General features: G+C 46.4%; 1 protein-coding gene across 1 annotated transcript; it reads right to left on the bottom strand.

The window, feature by feature from the left end:
* Positions 1-4,609: 4,609 nt before the first annotated feature.
* Positions 4,610-18,356, bottom strand: MUC20 (mucin 20, cell surface associated). The gene is made up of 4 exons (XM_006078490.4): positions 18,126-18,356; positions 10,164-11,765; positions 7,708-7,799; positions 4,610-4,969 (listed from the first exon to the last, which is right to left on the bottom strand). The coding sequence occupies exons 1-4, from the start codon at positions 18,223-18,225 to the stop codon at positions 4,901-4,903; spliced, it is 1,863 nt and encodes a 620-aa protein (XP_006078552.3). The 5' UTR covers positions 18,226-18,356; the 3' UTR covers positions 4,610-4,900.
* Positions 18,357-19,741: the final 1,385 nt, after the last annotated feature.

Genomic DNA, 19,741 nt, shown 5'->3' with positions numbered 1-19,741 from the left:
CATCACCAACTCCTGGAGCTTGCTCAAACTCATGTCCATCGAGTCAGTGATGCCATCCAACCATCTCATCCTCTGTCGTCCCCTTCTCCTCCTGCCTTCAATCTTTCCCAGCATCAGGGTCTTTTCAAATGAGTCAGCTCTTCGCATGAGGTGGCCAAAGTTTTGGAGTTTCAGCTTCAACATCAGTCCTACCAATGAACACCCAGGACTGATCTCCTTTAGGATAGACTGGTTGGATCTCCTTGCAGTCCAAGGGACTCTCTCCAACACCACAGTTCAAAAGCATCAGTTCTTTGGCACTCAGCTTGCTTTATAGTCCAACTCTCACATCCATACATGACTACTGAAAAAAGCCATAGTTTTGACTAGACAGACCTTTGTTGGTAAAGTAATGTCTCTGCTTTTTAATATGCTGTCTAGGTTGGTCATAGCTTTTCTTCCAAGGAGGAAGCATCTTTTAATTTCATGGCTGAAGTCTACAAAATGGTATGATACTTGAGACAATGAAATACTATTCAGCACTAAAAAGATATAAGCTACTAAGCCCTGAGAAGACAAGAAGGAAAGTTTACGTACCTTATGATTCCAAATATATGATGTTCTGGATAAGGCAAAACTATGGCGTTGGTTAAAAAAAAAAAACAAAAAAAAATCAGTGGTGTCCAGGGACTTAAGAGGGAGGGAAGGATGAATCAGCAGAGCACAGAGGATATTTAGGGCAGGAAAATTACTCTGTACATCACTGTGATGGCAAATGCATGTTATAATACATTTGTCAAAACCCATAAAATATACAACACCAAGAGTAACGTTAACATAAACAATGGACTTTGGGTGCTAATAATATGTCATCATAGGTTCATCAATTGTAACAAATGCACTCTGATGGGGGATGTCAATGGTGGGGGAGATTGTAAGGTGTTGGGGAAAGGGGCTATATGGGAATTCTCTGTACTTTTGGCTCATTTTTACTATGAACATAAAACTACTCTAAAAAATAAAATTTATTAACTAAAAAACAGTAAAAATTCATGTTCAGATACCAAACTTCTTCTCCCATTGAGAGATGAAGAAGGAGCAGAAAGACAGAATGTGCATGATGGACGATCCTATCAGAAGCAGCGGTGCTGTCCAAAGCCTAAGAGAAGGTTGGGGGTTTGCCACAGCAGAAGGAAACTCACAGACTGGGAAAAGAGAAGAAGTGGGGACACTGGTAGGAGAGGAGGCATTAAAAGTAGGGTTGCCAGATTTAGCAATAAAATTACAGGAAGCCCAGTTAAATTTGAATTATTTACAAATGAAATTTCAGCATAAAATTCCTGTGACCTATTTTGGGACATCCATATATTTAAAAAAAAATTCATTGTTTATCTGAAATTTTACTTTAACTGGTTGTCTTATATTTTATCTGGCAACCTGGTCAAAACGGCTGGGATGCTGTGCATGTAGAGAGAGGGTGTCATGGCAAAGGAGGATGGCGCCTGGGAAGAACAGGCTTAAATCAAGGACACAGCTGCACAGGGAGTTTCCATCAACTCCCTGGCTCTGTGATTCTGTCACTTATACACCTGAAATAAAGAACTGATGGGCTCTTCTTCAGGGCTACAGGCAGAGAAGGAGCAGATCATTCATCCCCACCTCTGGTTGGTGGCAGGCAGCTGAGGCACTCTCAGTGGGCACTGGGGGTCAAAGGAAGCTGTTTGGGGAAAGGTTTGGACACAGATACCCCTGCCCAGCCTTCCCTGCTCTCAGGAACCTTCCAAAAATTCCCTGTGGGCCTGAGAAAAGCAGCTTTTAATGACCAGGGTGACGCATAATTGATCACTGACAGGATATACCAATGTACTTATTTATTGATACCAAAAACATGCCCACTCATTGGAATTCGGGGTGCATCCATGGGACTGGTGGCTGGTCCCCCTCACAAGGGATAAAGGAAGGAAGCACAGGCCGAGGCAGAGGCTTCAGTTAAAGTCTATCATCTGAAAAGTTCCACCTGCTATTGTCCTCATCATGGCCTTGCATTTTTGCCTTCTGAGTCTGCACTGAGTCACAGGCAACTTTAGACAGACTGTCTTGTTTAGTCCCCACCCACCTTTGTCTTCATGAAATATGTGGCGTCTTCATCTCACATATACACACCTTTGAATCTTAAATAATTGGAGAATTTTCTCCAAGCGCTGATGGCTCTTGCTGGTTTGGTAACATCTGCTAACTTTGGTCATTTCCAGTAATTCTCTCTCCTTCCCTCTTTCTCTCTCTTTCACACACACACAGAAGCATAATTAAACTCTTACACCTTAATTCCTAAATACTTCTATCAATAGTTGGTGTAGCCCATATTTTACAGATTTTTTTTAGCTTCTGATATTAGAAATCACCACTGTATGTACATGTATGTCCTTATATGTATGTAACTAAGATTAAATTATCCAGTTTAATAGGTATCATCTGTTTCAAAGAAAGGTATCAAAGAAAGGAAGAAAAACGATTTTAAAATTGGATTTATACAACAGCAGTGTTATATAAGCTGCTCTCCATTCATGCCTAACTATAGTGCAGCTTAATTATATCATTTTTTTCAAATATATCATTAAATTTATCAAATTTAAGAAATTAAATATACATTCTATTACTTCAACACTGAATGCCATTTTCTTACCTTTTAAAGCCCAGTGCTCATATTTCAAGGTCATCTGCTCACATGGCCCATCACCTAAGTCATTCAGCAAATATCTAAGTGCTTTCCATGTCTCTGTGCTAGGTTCTGTGGCTACAGAGATGGGTATTATATGGTGCTTTGTCCTGATTTAACAAAACTGTAAATAAATAAATCAAGACATAGTATGTTAAGCGTTAAGAAGAAATGAAGAGACTAAGAAATTAACTCCTCTTTAGGGAATTTGAGAATTGCCACCATGAGAAGGTGCTGGATGGACTGGGCTTCTAAGCATGAATAGGAGTTTTCCTCTCTCTGCTAACTTTAATCCATGTGGGAAGAGACATCTTTGAATTCCCCAAGGCACACAACACGGTCTTTCTTCTGTTGTTGGTGTTGAACAAATACACTGAAATGAAAGTTTACATTATTTTTGTCCAATCTACTTTGTAAAACTCCACTCTGCAAAAGGAAGTGGGTCAATTAAATACACATACTCCCCTTATTCAGAGTCATATCCTAGTTGTTATTTCCTTCTTTTACTTAACAAATATTTACTGAGACCCTTTTATGTGCCAGGCACTGTCCTAGACACAAGGATACTGCAATGTATAAACTCTTCATTCTAGTTGAAGAAGACATAATAAACAAGACAAATAAAGTATGTGTTATGTCAGGTTGTGATCAGTGTTACAGAGAAAAAGCAGAGGAGAGTGCTCAGTTAGACCCACTGAGAAGGTGGAAGAGGTGGAGGCGTTAACCACGTGGATGTCTGGAGGAGAAGCGTTCTAAGCAGACTGAGCATGCATTCAGGACCTGACACATTTGAGAAACAGCAGGTAAGTCAGTGGGGCTCATGTGCAGTGAGCAAGTTCAAGAGGCTGGAGGAGGTGTGCGGCTCATGTACAGTTTTGCAGGCCACTGTAAGAGTGTGGCTTCCTCTGTGAATAACGTGAGGGTTTAGAGCAAAGGAGTGGCAGAGTCTGCCATACACTATAGAAGGACAGCTCTGGCTGATGTTCCAGGACTAGACAAGGGGTGAAGGGTAAAGGTAGAGACAGGGAGACCTGTTAGGAAGATACTAGTCACCCAGGTGAGAGATGATGGCAACTTGGACCAGGGTGAGAGCAGTGAAGATGGGATCACATGCTGAGCATATTTTAATGACACTAGAGCCAACAGAATTTCTTCATGAGCTGGATTTATAATGTGAAAGAAAAAAAAAGCCCAGAGAAATAAAAAAGAGTTCCTTGCAATTGACATTAACTGAGATGAGGAAGATGTAGGCAGAGCAGGTTTAGGGGTAAGCTGAGTACTTCGATCTTGGAAATATTGAATATAAGGTGCCCCTTGGTGGAGATCCACTCAGAACCACGCACGAGGAGAGGCTGAACATATACATTAACAATGGTTTTGTTAGATACAACTAGACAACTCCAGACAACCAGAGGTAGGATTTTAGACATGTCTTTCTCCTCCCCTCCTCTTCTCAATTCTTTTTTCTCCTTCCTCGGTCCTTTTGAATTTCTCTAAGCTTTAAAAGCAAGTTTTACTTCTTTAATAGAAAAAAAGTCCACATTTAATTTTTAAAAGACAATATGACTTGTGAGTTGTGGGGAAGGAATGATTGAGCACTGCTTGTGTCAAGAACTTGAAATTCAAGTCAATTTACCAAGCATCCTCTCAGTGCTGATCCTACTCCAGCCCAGGTGTTCTTCCGGGTTCAAGGAGTCCTGAGATAAATAGATGTGAGTCCTGATCTGAAGGAGCTCACAGTTCAGCAGGCCTCAGGACCAGTGCTCTAATCAAATTTCAACCCAAGAACCAGGCAAGCGTGAAGGAGGGAGGTAGCGGTGAAGGTGCACAAAATTCCTGTACCATATAAAGTTATCCCTGAGCCACACTGAGTATACTTTTAACGCCGGATGCAAGCACACAACAGGTGAAAGATGGGGGATCAGCTCACTCTTTACTGAAGTACAACACACATGCCCGCGGAAGCCCAAGGTCATCTCTGCAGCAAGGGGCAGACCCCACCCCCTCCCTACACACTACCCCCAGGCATATGTGAGCCCGAGTCCCACTACGGGGTCTGGGTAAGGCCGTGATCTGCTGACCTACATGGGAACCTTCCAGGTACATCTCTGCACAGTCACATGGTTCCAGATGTGGTGGGGCCCAGGTCACAGGCAGCACTGCTCCCTTCCGCACGCAGCCGTGCCTGGTTGCGGCTGGTGTTCTTCAGCCACTCCTGACACGCAGCAGGGAGACTTGGACAGGAAACGTAAGCATGTCCAGTTTATGGCTGAGCTGGTAGGCAGAAGGAAAAGGTGGTACTTCCAGCCCTTGTGGCCCGTGAGCTCACCACAGGCCAAGGACAGGAAGGGACAGAGGACATATGAAGAGGCCAGTAGCACTTCCTGAGCCTCCTGAAGGCTGGACACAGGCTCTGTCATTCCTACCATTTAAATCCCACAGTAACATTTATAAAGCAGGGACTTCTCTGGGAGCTCCTGCCTGTCAATGCAGGAGACGCGGTTCCATCCCTAGCTCAGGAAGAAACCTTGGAGAAGGGAATGGCAACCCACTCCAGGATTCTTGCCTGGGAAAATCCTATGGACAGAGAAGCCTGGTGGGCTATAGTCCAGGGGGTTGCAAGAAAGTTGGACATGATTTAGAGATTGAACAACAAAAAACCTTATAAAGCAAGTTATGTGTGTGTGTGGGTGTGTGTACACACACATGTGTGTGTGCTCAGTAATGTCCAGCTCTGTGCAAACCTTTGGACTGTAGCCCACCAGGCTCCTGTTTCCATACAATATTTCAGACAAGAATACTGGAGTGGGTTGCCATTTCCTCCTCCAGGGGATTTTCCCATCCCAGGGATTGAACTTGCGTCTCTTGTGTCTGCTACATTGCAGGGGGATTCTTTACTGCTGAGTCATCAGGGAAGCCCCATAAAGCAAGTAATACTAGCCTCATTTTACAAGGGAGGAAAGTAATACGGAGTAACTTACAGAAGTTCACACAGTTAGGAACTGGAGCTCATACTCAGATCTACCTAACTGCAAAGCTTCTTGTTTGACCTCTGAGCTTTCACCAGTAACCAGCTCACAACAGGAACTGATACCCAACACCTGCATGGCCTGGTTCCTACACCTCAACTGATCTGCTCCTATCTCCACACCTTCTTTCTGACCTCTGAAATAGTTTCCAGTTTGAGGGGTTCAAATCTGACATAGCTTTAGCTGATTCACACTTGCTACTTGGATGTGCCCTGGGAATCTGTCATTTATTTGGCTGTCCCTCTTCAAAACTCCATGTTGTGTTCGTTGTTTAGTTGCTAAGTCATGTTTGACTCTTCTGAGACCCCATGGACCCCATGGACTGTAGCCTGCCAGGCTACACTGGAGTGGGTTGCTGTTTCCTTCTCCAGGGGATCTTCCCCACCCAGGGTTCGAACCTGCATCTCCTGCATTGGCAGGCAGATTTTTCACCACAGACCACGAGGGAAGCTATGTTCAGAGACTTTCTTATGGTAGTCCTACGGCCCCCGTTCCACTAACAGACCTGCTGCTAAGTCACTTCAGTCATGTCCGACTCTGTGCGACCCCACAGATGGCAGCCCACCAGGCTTCCCCATCCCTGGGATTCTCCAGGCAAGAACACTGGAGTGGGTTGTCCATTTCCTTCTCCGATGCATGAAAGTGAAAAGTGAAAGTGAAGTCACTCAGTCATGTCCAACTCTTAGCGACCCCATGGACTGCAGCCTACCAGGCTCCTCCACCCATGGGATTTTCCATGCAAGAGTACTGGAGTGGGGTGCCATTGCCTTCTCCAACTATTGGGCCCAAATATTCCCTCTTCCCATCATTCCTTGGCAGCAAGATGTGGACATAAGAGTTAGGCTGAGCTGACTCATTCTAACCTTCCAGTGACTCACACCATCCCCCCAAAATACAATCCCAGAATGCCAGCACTAGAAGCTTTGTCCAGGGATCTGGGTTTTAGGAGAATTTTCCCAGCTTCTACAAATACAATCTTGATGTCCATCTAGAGCATACATCTCTGATTTTTTTCCCCTTCTGTCTAGCATCCCTACTTCCTTTGCAGTCTCTCATTCCATTCCATGTGGTTCAGGTCAGGCTGTCGGTTGTGGTAGCCCTTCCATGTCCATGAGCTCGGGCCTTCCTTAGGAGGCACTTGGCAAAGACAAGGGCCTTGTGAATCTGGCGCTGTCACAGCTGCCTTTCCTTACACATGAAAGACTCTGAGGAATGAAGGGGGAAGAGCTAAGAGGGGAAAAGAAAAGGAAAATCCTGATGATCCTGTTTGAGCTTCTGGATCCAGCCAGAGCTGAAGCTGGACAGCCACTTCTAGGTTTTTTAGCCAGTTCCCTGCCTTTTAAATAAGCTCCGATGCATTGGGTTGCTGCTACATGCAACTAAAGTCCTGACTATCTGTCCATTAATAACCTTAACCTTCTCCCAGGGGCCAGAAAGCCTGATCTTCCTAGGGCCTAAGGAAATTGGGATGAGGGAAAGAATTTTTTTTATATAGCAGAGAGGGGAATTTAATACTCAGAAAAAAACAGGCAGAAACAAAGCCAGGGAGAGATTCTTAGATTTCATTCCTAATACTCCACAAGAAACTGCTGCTGCTGCTGCTGCTAAGTCGCTTCAGTCGTGTCCGACTCTGTGCGACCCCATAGACGGCAGCCAGGCTGTCCCACCCTGGGATTCTCCAGGCAAGAACACTGGAGTGGGTTGACATTTCCTTCTCCAGTGCATGAAAGTGAAAAGGGAAAGTGAAGTCGCTCAGTCGTGTCTGACTCTAGCGACCCCATGGACTGCAGCCTACCAGGCTCCTCCGCCCATGGGATTTTCCAGGCAAGAGTACTGGAGTGGGGTGCCATTGCCTTCTCTACCACAGAAAACTAGACCCTCCCTAATGTAGCAGCAGCTCTTCTGTATCCTGCAGATCTTCCCCAGCATCTCCAAGACCCTCTCGCTCTTCTCCACTCCCCGGCACAAAGAGTGCCTGCTCACCTGATGCATCAGCCTCTCTGCCACACTGGGGTCAGTGAGGTCTTCAGGGGAAGCCACGTTCAGCCTCAGGAGGAGGAAGCCTCCGTCTGCGCCTGCAAGTAGAGAACCGTGAGAAGCCAAAAGCATGGGTAAGTCATTTCCTGAATCAGGATGTGAGCTGTGGGCCCCAGCTTCTGTCCCTGCTCTGTAGATGTGCGCCTACGCTCATGTATTAGTGTGTCTATGTTCACACAGAGTGTTCCCTCTCTTCACTGCAGAGAAAAGATGCCTTCTCTCCGGTAACTGGACCCATCATAATGTCCTCCCAGCAAGAGGGAAGAAAATGAGCAGTAAAGGCCCCCTCCACATGTGGAGAAGTCAAAAGAGTAGTATAAGGAAGGAGAAATGAAAGTGGATCTAGAATATTCTGAAGGCCTGGGGCCCTTGGATGAAGCTGTTGGAAACGGGGCCAGCCAGAGAAAGGCCGCAGAGAAGCTGGTCTCTGAGGGGATGTGCTTGGCCAGTTCTTCCAGCTCTAAGGTGGCAGCTGTCTTTCAATCCAGCCTTCCTGACTTAGAGGCTTTGTAGACAACTTCATTCTTTCCTTGAGCCTTAAGCTTTACCTGCCACCTTTTAGTCAATTCTTCCTATCAGAATACAATTGGAATTAATCCAGCAATTGCACTTCTAGAAGTTTATCCTACAGAAAATAACACAACTGAAAAATGTATTATTTACTGCAACACTGTTCATGATAACAAAAATACTGGAAATGACCTAAATGTCCATCCAGAAAACATTGGTTAAAAAACTATGGTAAAACAAAATACTGAGAAGCCATGCCAAAAGATAGCTTTGTATCAAGAGATCTGTGTTTATCACATGTCCCATTTGCATAAAAAAGAAGAAGATAGATATTGTCTATAGCTATATGATATAGTATCAATATCTATATTATATTGCTATAATAAAAAGATATCTTCCCTCTTCCTTTTTATGCTTCCATGTGCATATGGCATGTCCAGAAGAGGATTCACAACAAAGTGATACCATCAGATATATGTGAAAGGCAAATTGGGTAATGAGGGGACAGCAATAGAAGAAAGACATTTTAAGATGTAATCTATGTACTTATTGAAATTTAAATCATGTCAATGTATCATCTAATCAACACATAATAAATGAAATCTTTTTAAAAGAAAAATATTAATACATTAAGCTTTAAAAATAAAAACACAACAGGAGACTCTCAGTTTTGGAATCAAACAGACTTTCATTTGGAATTCCACTGCTACTTTTTTAACCGTCTTTAAATGTATTTCCTCACTTGTCAGGTAGAGTAAGAACACCCACTTCATAAAATGGTTTTGAAGGTTTAGTTAGAGGAGATAACATGCAAAGCCTGCCATCAGAGACAACCTTCAGCTGCTGCCATGCTTACTGGCTGTGAAATGTTTTTATATCACCTCTGCCTGAAATTCAAAAGATATTCAGTAAAGTGGTTGTGATTAATATTTTTATTTCACCTTCCCCAAAAGGCCTGGCAAGCAGAAGATACTGCTGGGATGAGGCATGAGGAAAGATGATGGGAAGTGAAGGTGAAGTCTCCATGCTGACCAGAAGCTGGGCTGACTGCTGACAAGGGACTTCTTCCCTAAAGAAGTTGTTTCAAGGTATAGCTTTCAACTCCCAAATCTTTGTCCAATTTATTGATTGATTTTTAAGCCACCATTTACACTTGCAAGTGCTATTTAATTGCTGTCAGGTCCGACTCTTTGCAACCCCATAGACTGTAGCCCGACAGCCTCCTCTGTCTGTGGGATTTCCCAGGCAAGAATACTGGAGTGGGTTGCATTTCCTTCTCCAGGGGATCTTCCTGACCCAGGGGCTAAACCTGCTTCTCCTGCTTGACACCTGGGAAGCCCCCACCGTTTATGTTACCAATCCCATAAAGTGCATCCTGCGAGCTAAACTCTCATGGGGTCCCAGCTGCTCAGAGGGCAGCCCCTTGGGCCTTATTTCCACTTGGAGTATCTCTGGCTGAACCAGAGGCTTTCAGAGCATGAAGGCTATGTCTTTTAAATAAAATTTGGCCCCTTCCTGGTGCACAGTAGTTACTCAACAGTTAACCTCATAGAATGGCAGAACTGGAAAGGACCTCACTGCAACCCCCTCCAGCTCCTGGCAGTGAAACTGAGGCTCAGAGGGGAAGGGCCGGGCTGGGACCTGTCCTACATCACTCAGGGCAAAGACAGGATCCCAAACCATTTCTCCATACTTCCAGCGCTGAACTTTCTCCATACCCTACCTTAATTCTGCTTCTTACTGGTTTTGTTACTAGAACATCATGAAGAGGTGACATCTGAGACAGGGCTCAGAGGAAGCCTCCAGATTCATTTTTCCTTTTTCCCATCTCCTTAAACACACAGATGCCAAACTCCAAATTCCCAAAGATTACACATGGGGGAGCCACTCACCTGGGGTAATATCTGTCCACCTTGTCCGAGCAGTGCTGGCCGAGGTTGTTGAGGGCTTCCCTCCACCTGAGCTGGCTGTTTTCAAGGTCTTCGCTGAGTCTGTGGCCTTGGCTGAGGTGACGCTTGTTTCTGAGCTACTGTTGGTCGAGGCTGTGATCTCGCTTGAGGAGACACTTGTTTCTGGGCTGCTCTTGGCTGAGGCTGTGGGGCTGCTGTTGGCTGAGGCTGTGATCTCGGTTGAGGAGACACTTGTTTCTGGGGTGCTGTCGGCTGAGGCTGTGGGGCTGCTCTTGGCTGAGGCTGTGATCTTGGTTGAGGAGACACTTGTTTCTGGGGTGCTGTCGGCTGAGGCTGTGGGGCTGCTCTTGGCTGAGGCTGTGGTCTTGGCTGAGGTGATGCTTGTTTCTGGGATGCTGTCAACCATAGGCAGATGGAAAGAAGAAAAAGAGCTCCTGCTGATAGAGGGAATGGGCCCACTGAATGTGGTGTGTGTGGCAGAAGTCTCTGAGGAGGTGGAACTCGTGGTGGAGGTTTCTTCGGAGAAGCTGTAGACCATAGCTGAGAACCCAGCAGGGGAAGTCACTTTGCTTACTATTGTCGCATCCTCTGTGAAGACTGTAATTATCCCTGAGATACTGATGTCGCTTGTTGTCTCAACAGAGAGGGCTGAGCTTTCTTCCAAGAGGTTCTTGCTGACTGTCACCAAGGTTCCACTTGGGGTGCTGGCCTTGGCTGCTGTCGTTTCCTTTTCTGGGGTGCTACTGAGGATGACTGTGACCGCAGGTGTGACTGATTCCGTGGCGTGGGCTATTGTCCAGGTCTCAGCAGAGGTTGTGTTCCTAGCAAGGTGTGATTTTGCTTCAGTGGAGTCAGGCAAGGCTGACCTCTCAGTGGGGGACAGGGCCTGTCCTCCTGCAGAGCTGTGATCTATGTGTGAGGTCCCAGGGATGGCAGCAGTTGGTTCTGTTTCCATAACTCTGCAGTTGATCACCTTGATGTTGGTGATGTAGGTAACCAAGGCTTTCGTCAGAGCAGTGATGTCTGCTGACAGGGCTTGTGAGGTGGTGATGGCTGGAACTGAGCTGTCAGGGGAGGCGCTGCTCTCTGAGGATAGGGCCTCGGTTTCTGCAGAAATGTGAGTGAATTTCAAGATTCTCTTTGCTTCTTCAGAGCTGTCAAAAGTGCAAAGGTTCTCAAAGACAACTTTCCAGAGCTCACTGCCTGTGACAGTGTCAACTGTGGTCCTTACACGTCCTGTGGGGCTGCCACCTGTGGATGATGTCGCCGTGGGAGTAGTGATCACAGCCGTGAACTTGGAAGGCTTTCTTGTCATGAGAGCCATGGTCTTGTCTTCCCTGGTCTCTGCTTCTGAAATGGTGCCGCCTCTGATGAAGGTCTTATCAGAGGTCTGGGTGCTCAGGGTTTGAGTTTCCCAAGAGATGTAGTTTGACGCAGAGGGCTCAATGAGGTCAGTAGCCTGAAAGACTTCCTCTGAGCTTGTCCAGACCTCCGGAGTGACAGTAGCCTGAAAGTCTTCCTCTGAGCTTGTCCAGACCTCCGGAGTCACAGCAGGCAGTTCTGTGTGGCCTGATCCACTGGGGCCTGTGTTGGGTAAGAGCAACTCTGTGAGCTGTGAATCCCAGGGCACTAACTTGACACAGGCTCTTAGATTTATCCCTGGGCACTGCTGGGAGGAAGCAGGGAGGAGGGATCATTTGACCTTATTTTTCAACTGTATTTTCAAGGAAGAGGAAGCGATATTGGGAAGACAGCCCCATGTAGCAGCCATGGAACTGGGATTGCCCTGGCTGAGGTCCTCTGATGGCCCACTTGAGGCAAAGTATGAAGTGAAGTCGCTCAGTCATGTCAGACTCTTTGCGACCCCATGGAGGGTAGCCTACCAGGCTCTGTGATCCATGGAATTTTCCAGGGAAGAATACTGGAGTGGGCTGCCATTTCCTTCTCCAGGGGATTGAACCCGGGTCTCCTGCATTGCAGACAGACGCTTTACCGTCTGAGACACTAGGGAAGCCCTTTAGGGAAGCACTTGAGGCAAGCCAGCCCCCAAATCGAGACACTTATTGGTCTGAAGCCATCAAAGTGAATGTGTGGCCAGGATCCCAATTCAAGGGGGAGCAAAGAAAAGCAGAAGATCCAAGTGAGCCAAGAACTGTGGAACAGGAACCAAAACTCTCAGAACTTTCTGAAAGAATCCTTGTCACCTTCCTATAGAATTTTTTTAGCAAACTTCAGGAGTAGTGGAGGACAGAGACACCTGGCAAGTTGTAGTCCATGGGGTCACAAAGAGTCAGACACGATTTAGTGACTGAACAACAACTCCATAGGGCAGAACATCTCTGCTTGCTTGAATGACCCTCTGAGGTCATGTGAGTGGAGGGCCAGCAGCCGTTTGTTCCCCAGGGGAGGCTGCAGCAGAATTATTTATGAGCTGATAGATGCCTCTCCTGTCTGTTGAGGGGGAGGGGCCGAGGTATCTCGTGAGGCTGCTGCTGCTGCTGCTAAGTCGCTTCAGTCATGTCTGACTCTGTGCGACCCCATAGACGGCAGCCCACCAGGCTCCTCCGACCCTGGGATTCTCCAGGCAAGAATACTGGAGTGGGTTGCCATTTCCTTCTCCAAAGCTTGCATGCATGTTAAGTTGCTTCAGTCATGTCCGACTCTATGCGACCCTACAGACAGCAGCCCACCAGGCTCCTCTGTCCACAGGATTTTCTAGGCAAGAATATTGGAGTGGGTTGCCATTTCCTTCCCTGATCTCTTGAGGAGAGTTGCCAAATTTAGCAAATAAAAATACAGGCTGCCCAGTTAAATTTGTCAGATAAATAAAGAATAGTGCTAATGATAAATATTTTTTAGTATGTGCATTTCTCAGGTAATATTTGTTGTTGTTCAGTCCCTCAGTTGTGTCTGACTCTTTTCGACCCCGTGGACTGCAGCACGCCAGGCTTCCCTGTCCTTAACCATCTCCCAGAGCTCATTCAAACTTACATCCATTGAGTCAGTGATGACATCCAACCATCTTGTCTTTTGGTGTCCCCTTCTCCTCCTGCCTTCAATCTTTCCCAGCATTGGGGTCCTTTCTAATGAGTTGGCTCTTTGCATCAGGTGGCCAAAGTTTTGGAGCTTCAGCTTCAGCATCAGTCCTTCCAATGAATATTCAGGGTTGATTTCCTTTATGATTGACTGGTTGGATCTCCTTGCTGTCCAAAGGACTCTCAAGAGTCTTCTCCAACACCACAGTTCAAAAGCATCAGTTCTTTGGCACTCGGCCTCCTTTATGGTCTCTCACATCCATACGTGACTACTGGAAAAACCAAAGCTTTGACTATACAGACCTTGATAGGCAAAACAATGTCTCTGCTCTTTAATATGTTGTCTAGGTTTGTCACAGCTTTTCTTTCAAGGAGCAAGCACCTTTTAATTTCATGGCTGCAGTCACCATCTGCAGTGATTTTGGAGCCCCTAAAAATAAATTCTGTCATTGTTTCCATTGTTTCCCTATCTATTTGCCATAAAGCGATGGGACTGGATGCCATGATCTTCATTTTTGAATGTTGAGTTTTAAATCAGATTTTTCACTCTCCTCTTTCACCTTCATCAAGAGACTCTTTAATTCCTCTTTGCTTTCTGCCATAAGGGTGGTGTGATCTGCGTATCTGAGGTTATTGATAGTCCTCCTGGGAATCTTGATTCCAGCTTGTACTTCATTCAGCCTGGCATGTCGCATGATGTACTCTGCATAAAAGTTAAATAAGCAGGATGACAATATACAGCCTTGATGTACTCCTTTCTTAATTTTGAACCAGTCTATTGTTCCATGTCTGGTACTAACTGTTGCTTCCTTACCTGCATACAGGTTTCTCAGGAGGCCAGTAAGGTGGTCTGGTATTCCTATCTCTTTAAGAATTTTCCACAGTTTGTTGTGATCCACACAGTCAAAGGCTTTAGTGTAATCAATGGAGCAGAAGTAGATGTTTTTCTGGAATTCTGTTGCTTTTTCTATGCTCCAACGGATGTTGGCAATTTGATCTCTTGTTCCTTTGCCTTTTCTGACTCCAGCTTGAACATCTGGGAGTTCATGGTTCACTTACTGTTGAAGCCTAGCTTGGAGAATTTTGAGCATTATTTTGCTAGCGTGTGAAATGAGTGCAATTGTGTGGTAGTTTGAACATTCTTTGGTATTGCCCTTCTTTGGGACTGGAATGAAAACTGACCTTTTCCAGTTGTGTGGCCACTGCCGAGTTTTCCAAATTTGCTGGCATAGTGAGTGCAGCACTTTCACAGCATCATCTTTAAAGATTTGAAATAGCCCAGCTGAAATTCCATCATCTCCACTAGCTTTGTTTGTAGTGATGCTTCCTAAAGCCACTTGATTTTGCACTCCAAGATGTCTGGCTCTAGGTCTGTGATCACACCATTGTGGTTATCTGGGTCATTAAGATCTTTTTTGTATAGTTCTTCTGTGTATTCTTGCCAACTCTTTTTAATATTTTCTGCTTCTGTTAGGTCCATACCATTTCTGTCCTTTATTGTGCCCATCTTTGCATGAAATGTTTCCATGGTATCTCTAATTTTCTTAAAGAGATCTCTAGTCTTTCCCATTCTATTGTTTTCCTCTATTTCTTTGCATTGTTCACTCAGGAAGGCTTTCTTATCTCTCCTTGCTATTCTTTGGAACTCTGCATTCAGATGGTATATCTTTCCTTTTCTCCTTTGCCTTTTGCTTCTATTCTTTTCTCAGCTATTTGTAAGGCCTCGTCAGAGAACCATTTTACCTTTTTCCATTTCTTTTTCTTGGGGATGGTTTTGATCACCGCCTCCTGTACATGTAATATTTAAGACATACTGAAAAAGTCATTACCTGAAATTCAAATTTACCAAGTGTTTTATCTAGTAACCCTATTCTCAGAAGGAAAAAGACAAAAGCATATGCACACTTTTGGGGGGTTCTGATGGTTTAAGATGGCCTTTTATGAGACCTACTGTCCCAGAAGTACCCAAGGACTCTCAGGATGGCCAGTGCCATTTGGTCATCTCTACCCAGGATATCAGAACAGGCCCTTGGCTTGTCCTCTTGTGTCTCCCCCTGGATGATGAAGGAACACTGGGCTAAGAGGCAAGAGACTGCGTTCTAGTCATAGCTGTGTTGCCTGCTAGCTGGAGTCTGATGATTTACTGGTGCAAATCCTGACTCTGTCTCCTACCAGTGAGCGTCTCCTACCTGCCTTGTCATGGGGGTGAGCACCAGAGAGGAAGGGGAATACGGAAGTGCTTCCATTGCTAAGCCTTCCGGGGGTCGTTAAGCATCCCTCCCCGAGCATGTCCTCTCAAGGAGTCACCTGAGAGCTCACAACCTACTTTCATACAGCGAGAGTTCCAGGCTGTGCCCACGTGCTGCATATGCGGTCATGGCCCTCGTTCTCACTGCCCATTCGGTGTTGTCTACCTACACACACAAATCACACTTTTGCAGGGATATACTTGCTTCTCCTCACTTCAGTTTCTCTGAGGCTCCTCAGTCCCCACAGCTGGAGGCAGAGCTTCTCTGCGGCAGCCCACACAGCCCGAAACCCAACCATGGGGTCTGATGCTGACCTCCCCTGACACATTTTCTTCCTTTCTTGGGAGCCCCGTGGTGTTATCCTGCTGTGGAACCTCCTCAGGCTTCCCAAACCCATCGCCTGTTCGTCTTCGGGGCTCTTATGACCCCCAACCCAACTCTCTTACCTGCCCAGGGTCTTCTCAAATAGAGCAAAGCCCATCCTGGCCCTTGATAGCCCTAGAGTGCTGCAGCTCTCCTGAACCATTTCCTCAAATCAAACTTGGGGAGAGGAAAGCATGTAGACCTTGGACCCGGAATTCGAGTCCCCTCTCCTCTGTTTGCTTGCCGCTTCCCAAACTTGTGACCTGCCCAGGTCTACTGGCTCCACGCCTGCATTGTCCCATCTGTAGAATGGAGCTTGAGGTACCTAATTCACTTGGTTGGGAACACTATATTAAATGTGTAGCACACGCCTGGGAGATAATGAGTGCAGGAGGCAGTGTGGTCCAGTTTAGGCATGATGTGTGGAATAAAATCCTGGCTCTGCAAAGTTACTTCATGCTGGTAAGAAGCCTCAGTCTCCTCGCTTGGGGGGCAGGGGGTAGATGAGGGTAAGAATGTATCTCTCACAGGGTTATTGTGAGGATTAAAAAGCTAGTGACAGGGGTATATGCGAAATCTCTGTACCTTCCTTTCCATTTTGCTGTGAAACTAAAACTGCTCTAAAAAAATTAAGTTTTGAAAGACAATGTGTGATAATGATGTGTCACTGTAGATTTCTCAGTTGTAACACATGAATACTTCTGGTGAGACATGTTGATAATGGAGGGGGTGGTGAGAAGGTGGGAGACAAGGCTTCTTTAGGAACCCTTGCAGTTTCTGCTCAGTTTTGTTGTGAACCTAAAACTTCTCTAAAAAACACAGTCTATTTTTACAAAAGATAAAGCATGTGACAAGCTTGGCACCGTTTCTGTTACAGGTCAATGTTCGTTCTTTTCTTTCATAAAAGCCCTGCCTCTCTCGGAATCCACCCTCCACAAGCCGTCTGTGGCAGTCAGACTTTTCAAACAAAAACACGTTTTTACAACAAGCACCTACTGTATAACACAGGGAACTCTGATGAACAAACATCATGTGACAGCTTGGATGGGAGGGGAGTTTGGGGAGAATGGGTACATGTATGTGTGTGGCTGGGTCATTTTGCTGTGCACCTGACGCTATCACAACATTCTCAATCAGCTATACTCCAATATACAATTTTTAAAAATTTAATGGACTTTTAAAGGAAATCTGTGCTAAAACATTCGGAGAAGGCAATGGCACCCCACTCCAGCACTCTTGCCTGGAAAATCCCATGGACGGAGAAGCCTGGTGGGCTGCAGTCCATGGGGTCGCGAAGAGTCGGACACGACTGAGCGACTTCCCTTTCACTTTTCACTTTCATGCATTGGAGAAGGAAATGGCAACCCACTCCAGTGTTCTTGCCTGGAGAATCCCAGGGATGGGGGAGCCTGGTGGGCTGCCGTCTATGGGGTCACACAGAGTCGGACACGACTGAAGCGACTTAGCAGCAGCAGCAGCAGCAGTGCTAAAACATTAACTTGAAGGAGAAAGAATGTTGTCAAGCCACATTCTTTGGCTTTAATCAGATTTATCGCCAGCCTGCACCCACTGACTCCCTATTCTTCCCTCCACACATACTCACACCCCACAGGCATAAAGACAAACCCAAAGCAACCTCACATGTGCATGGACTGCAGCCTCACACGCACTTAAGCTGACCCTTTGCCACTGTGTACTCTTTATCAATGATAGTCATACTTCAAGTGGGGCAGCCCAGGTGACTCAGTCTTAAGAATCCATCTGCCAAGGTAGAAGCCGAAGGAGATGTGGGTTCGATCCCTAGGTTGAGAAGATGCTCTGGAGAAGGAAATGGCAACCCACCCTGGTATTCTTGCCAGGATAATCCTATGGACAGAGGAGTCCATGGGGTCACAAAAAACCAGATATGACTGAGAACACACGCACGCAATACTTCAAGTATAGTTTTATGCGTGCTCAGTTGCTTCAGTCATGTCCAATTCTTTGCCACCCTAGGGATTGAAGCCCACCAAGCTCCTCTGTCCATGGGATTCTCCAGACAAGAATACTGGAGTGGGTTGCCATGTCCTCCTCCAGGGGATCTTCCTGACTCAGGGATCAAACCCACATCTCTTATGTCTCCTGCATTGGCAGGCAGGTTCTTTACCACTAGCACCACCTGGGAAGGCTGTATATATAGCTTTTTGATTGATTGTAACTAACTCAAGAGAGCTACTTTCACCCACAAAGAGCTGTAGTATAGAAACTCCCACCCAGAGTCAGGAGAGAAGCCCACAGACACCCTCTCACCTCCTTACCTGCAGAGCTCCTGTGGGCCCCAGCCTCCCAGCAGCAGAAGAAAAGGGGCAGAGCCAGGCACCAGAGAAAGCTCATCGTAGCTGGGATTCCGGCCACCATTGCCAGCAGCTCTGCCCACTCCTCTCACTGCCGCCTTTTCCTGCTTCCTCAACCCGCGGAGGATGGGCGGGCCACCTGCTTAGGTGTGACTAGCTAGTTTCCAGGATGCAACCAGGTGATCACAAGTGCACAGGCTGAGAGCTGGCAGGCTGTGTGTCAGGACTGACAAGGAGCCAACCCTCCTGCCCCCCTTGCCCACTGACTCCTCCTCCCTAAAGTTTGAAGATACGGAATCCTTTCTACAGTGACATTCACCCCCTGGTTCCTGCAACCAGGGAAACCATGGCAGAAAATGTTTCATACATGCTTCCCCTTCCCACAAGCTTCCCCCGCCACCCCACCCCCCTGTGCATGGGATTTTGACTTCTAGTTAGAGAGACATGGGTTTTATTCCTAATTCTGGACTTATTACCTCTATGAACATGAAAGTGAAAGTCTCGCTCAATAGTGTCCGACTCTTTGAGACCCCATGGACAGTCCATGAAATTCTCCAAGCCAGAATACTGGAGTGGGCAGCCTTTCCCTTCTCCAGGGGATCTTCCCACATTGCAGGCGGATTCTTTACCAGCTGAGCCTCAGGGAAGTTCTATTACCACTATGGTCAAGGGCAAACTAAAGAGCTTTCTGAACCTCAACCTCCTGATCTGTAAAATGGGCCTAATCCTTACCTTACCGGGCTGTTTTTTGAGGATTAGAGCAATAAAAAGGCTCTAACATAGCGCCTACATACTTGGTGCTTATTGAAAACATATACATTTTAAGTGCTCAATAAACGAACCCTGATGTCCACTCGGATCCTCAAGTCATATAAGGAACAGCCCCCTGAGGTTTGCAGGAGACAACTCTGTAGTGTGGGGAAGGACTCTGATCCCTAACATCCTTCTGTCTTTACATTCTGGGATCCTCCATGCCAGCCAGAGGCAGGATCCTGTCCTGGGCCAGCCTGTAGGTGCAGGGCAGGGAGCGCGCTCCTCGAAGAAGGGAAAGGGTAAGTGTGCTGGTCTGAGTCCCCAGGCCTGGGAAGGGGGATGCTGAGGGTAATGACTGAGGGAAGTTTAGGGATTTGGCCACAAGAAGGAGAATGAGGCTGCAGAATATATTTCCAAATGCCCCAGTGAAGAATCTTATCCCCTCAAAGGGCCCAGGACGTAGGATGTTATGGCCATAGCCAGAGGCCAGACAAGGTACCCTGGGGGTCTTAGGGCCAGAGTTTTGTGGAGAAAGCAGTTCTACAGCAGAGGAAAGCTTGTTGGACAAGCATCAAGAAACCACAAAAATCTCATGGCGGGAAGGAACTTTAAAGCGGAATCCAGAAGGTCTAGGCTCTGTTTCCAGCTCCTTCCTTAATTATGGCCTAGGGGCTATGTGATCTTGCACAAGTTATTTGGTTTCTATGGGCCTCTGTCATGGCCTCTGAGGTCATCTTGGCCCTGACAGCTGAGGATCTGCTTCCTGTAAGACACTGGCTTCTAGAATTTCACCCTGGGGACTTCCCTCGAAGTCCAGTGGTTAAGAC

Source organism: Bubalus bubalis, chromosome 1, assembly GCF_019923935.1.
Source record: "Bubalus bubalis isolate 160015118507 breed Murrah chromosome 1, NDDB_SH_1, whole genome shotgun sequence".
Taxonomy (NCBI): domain Eukaryota; kingdom Metazoa; phylum Chordata; class Mammalia; order Artiodactyla; family Bovidae; genus Bubalus; species Bubalus bubalis.
Note: the sequence above shows the minus strand (reverse complement) of the source record. Positions and strands in the feature narration are given on the sequence as shown.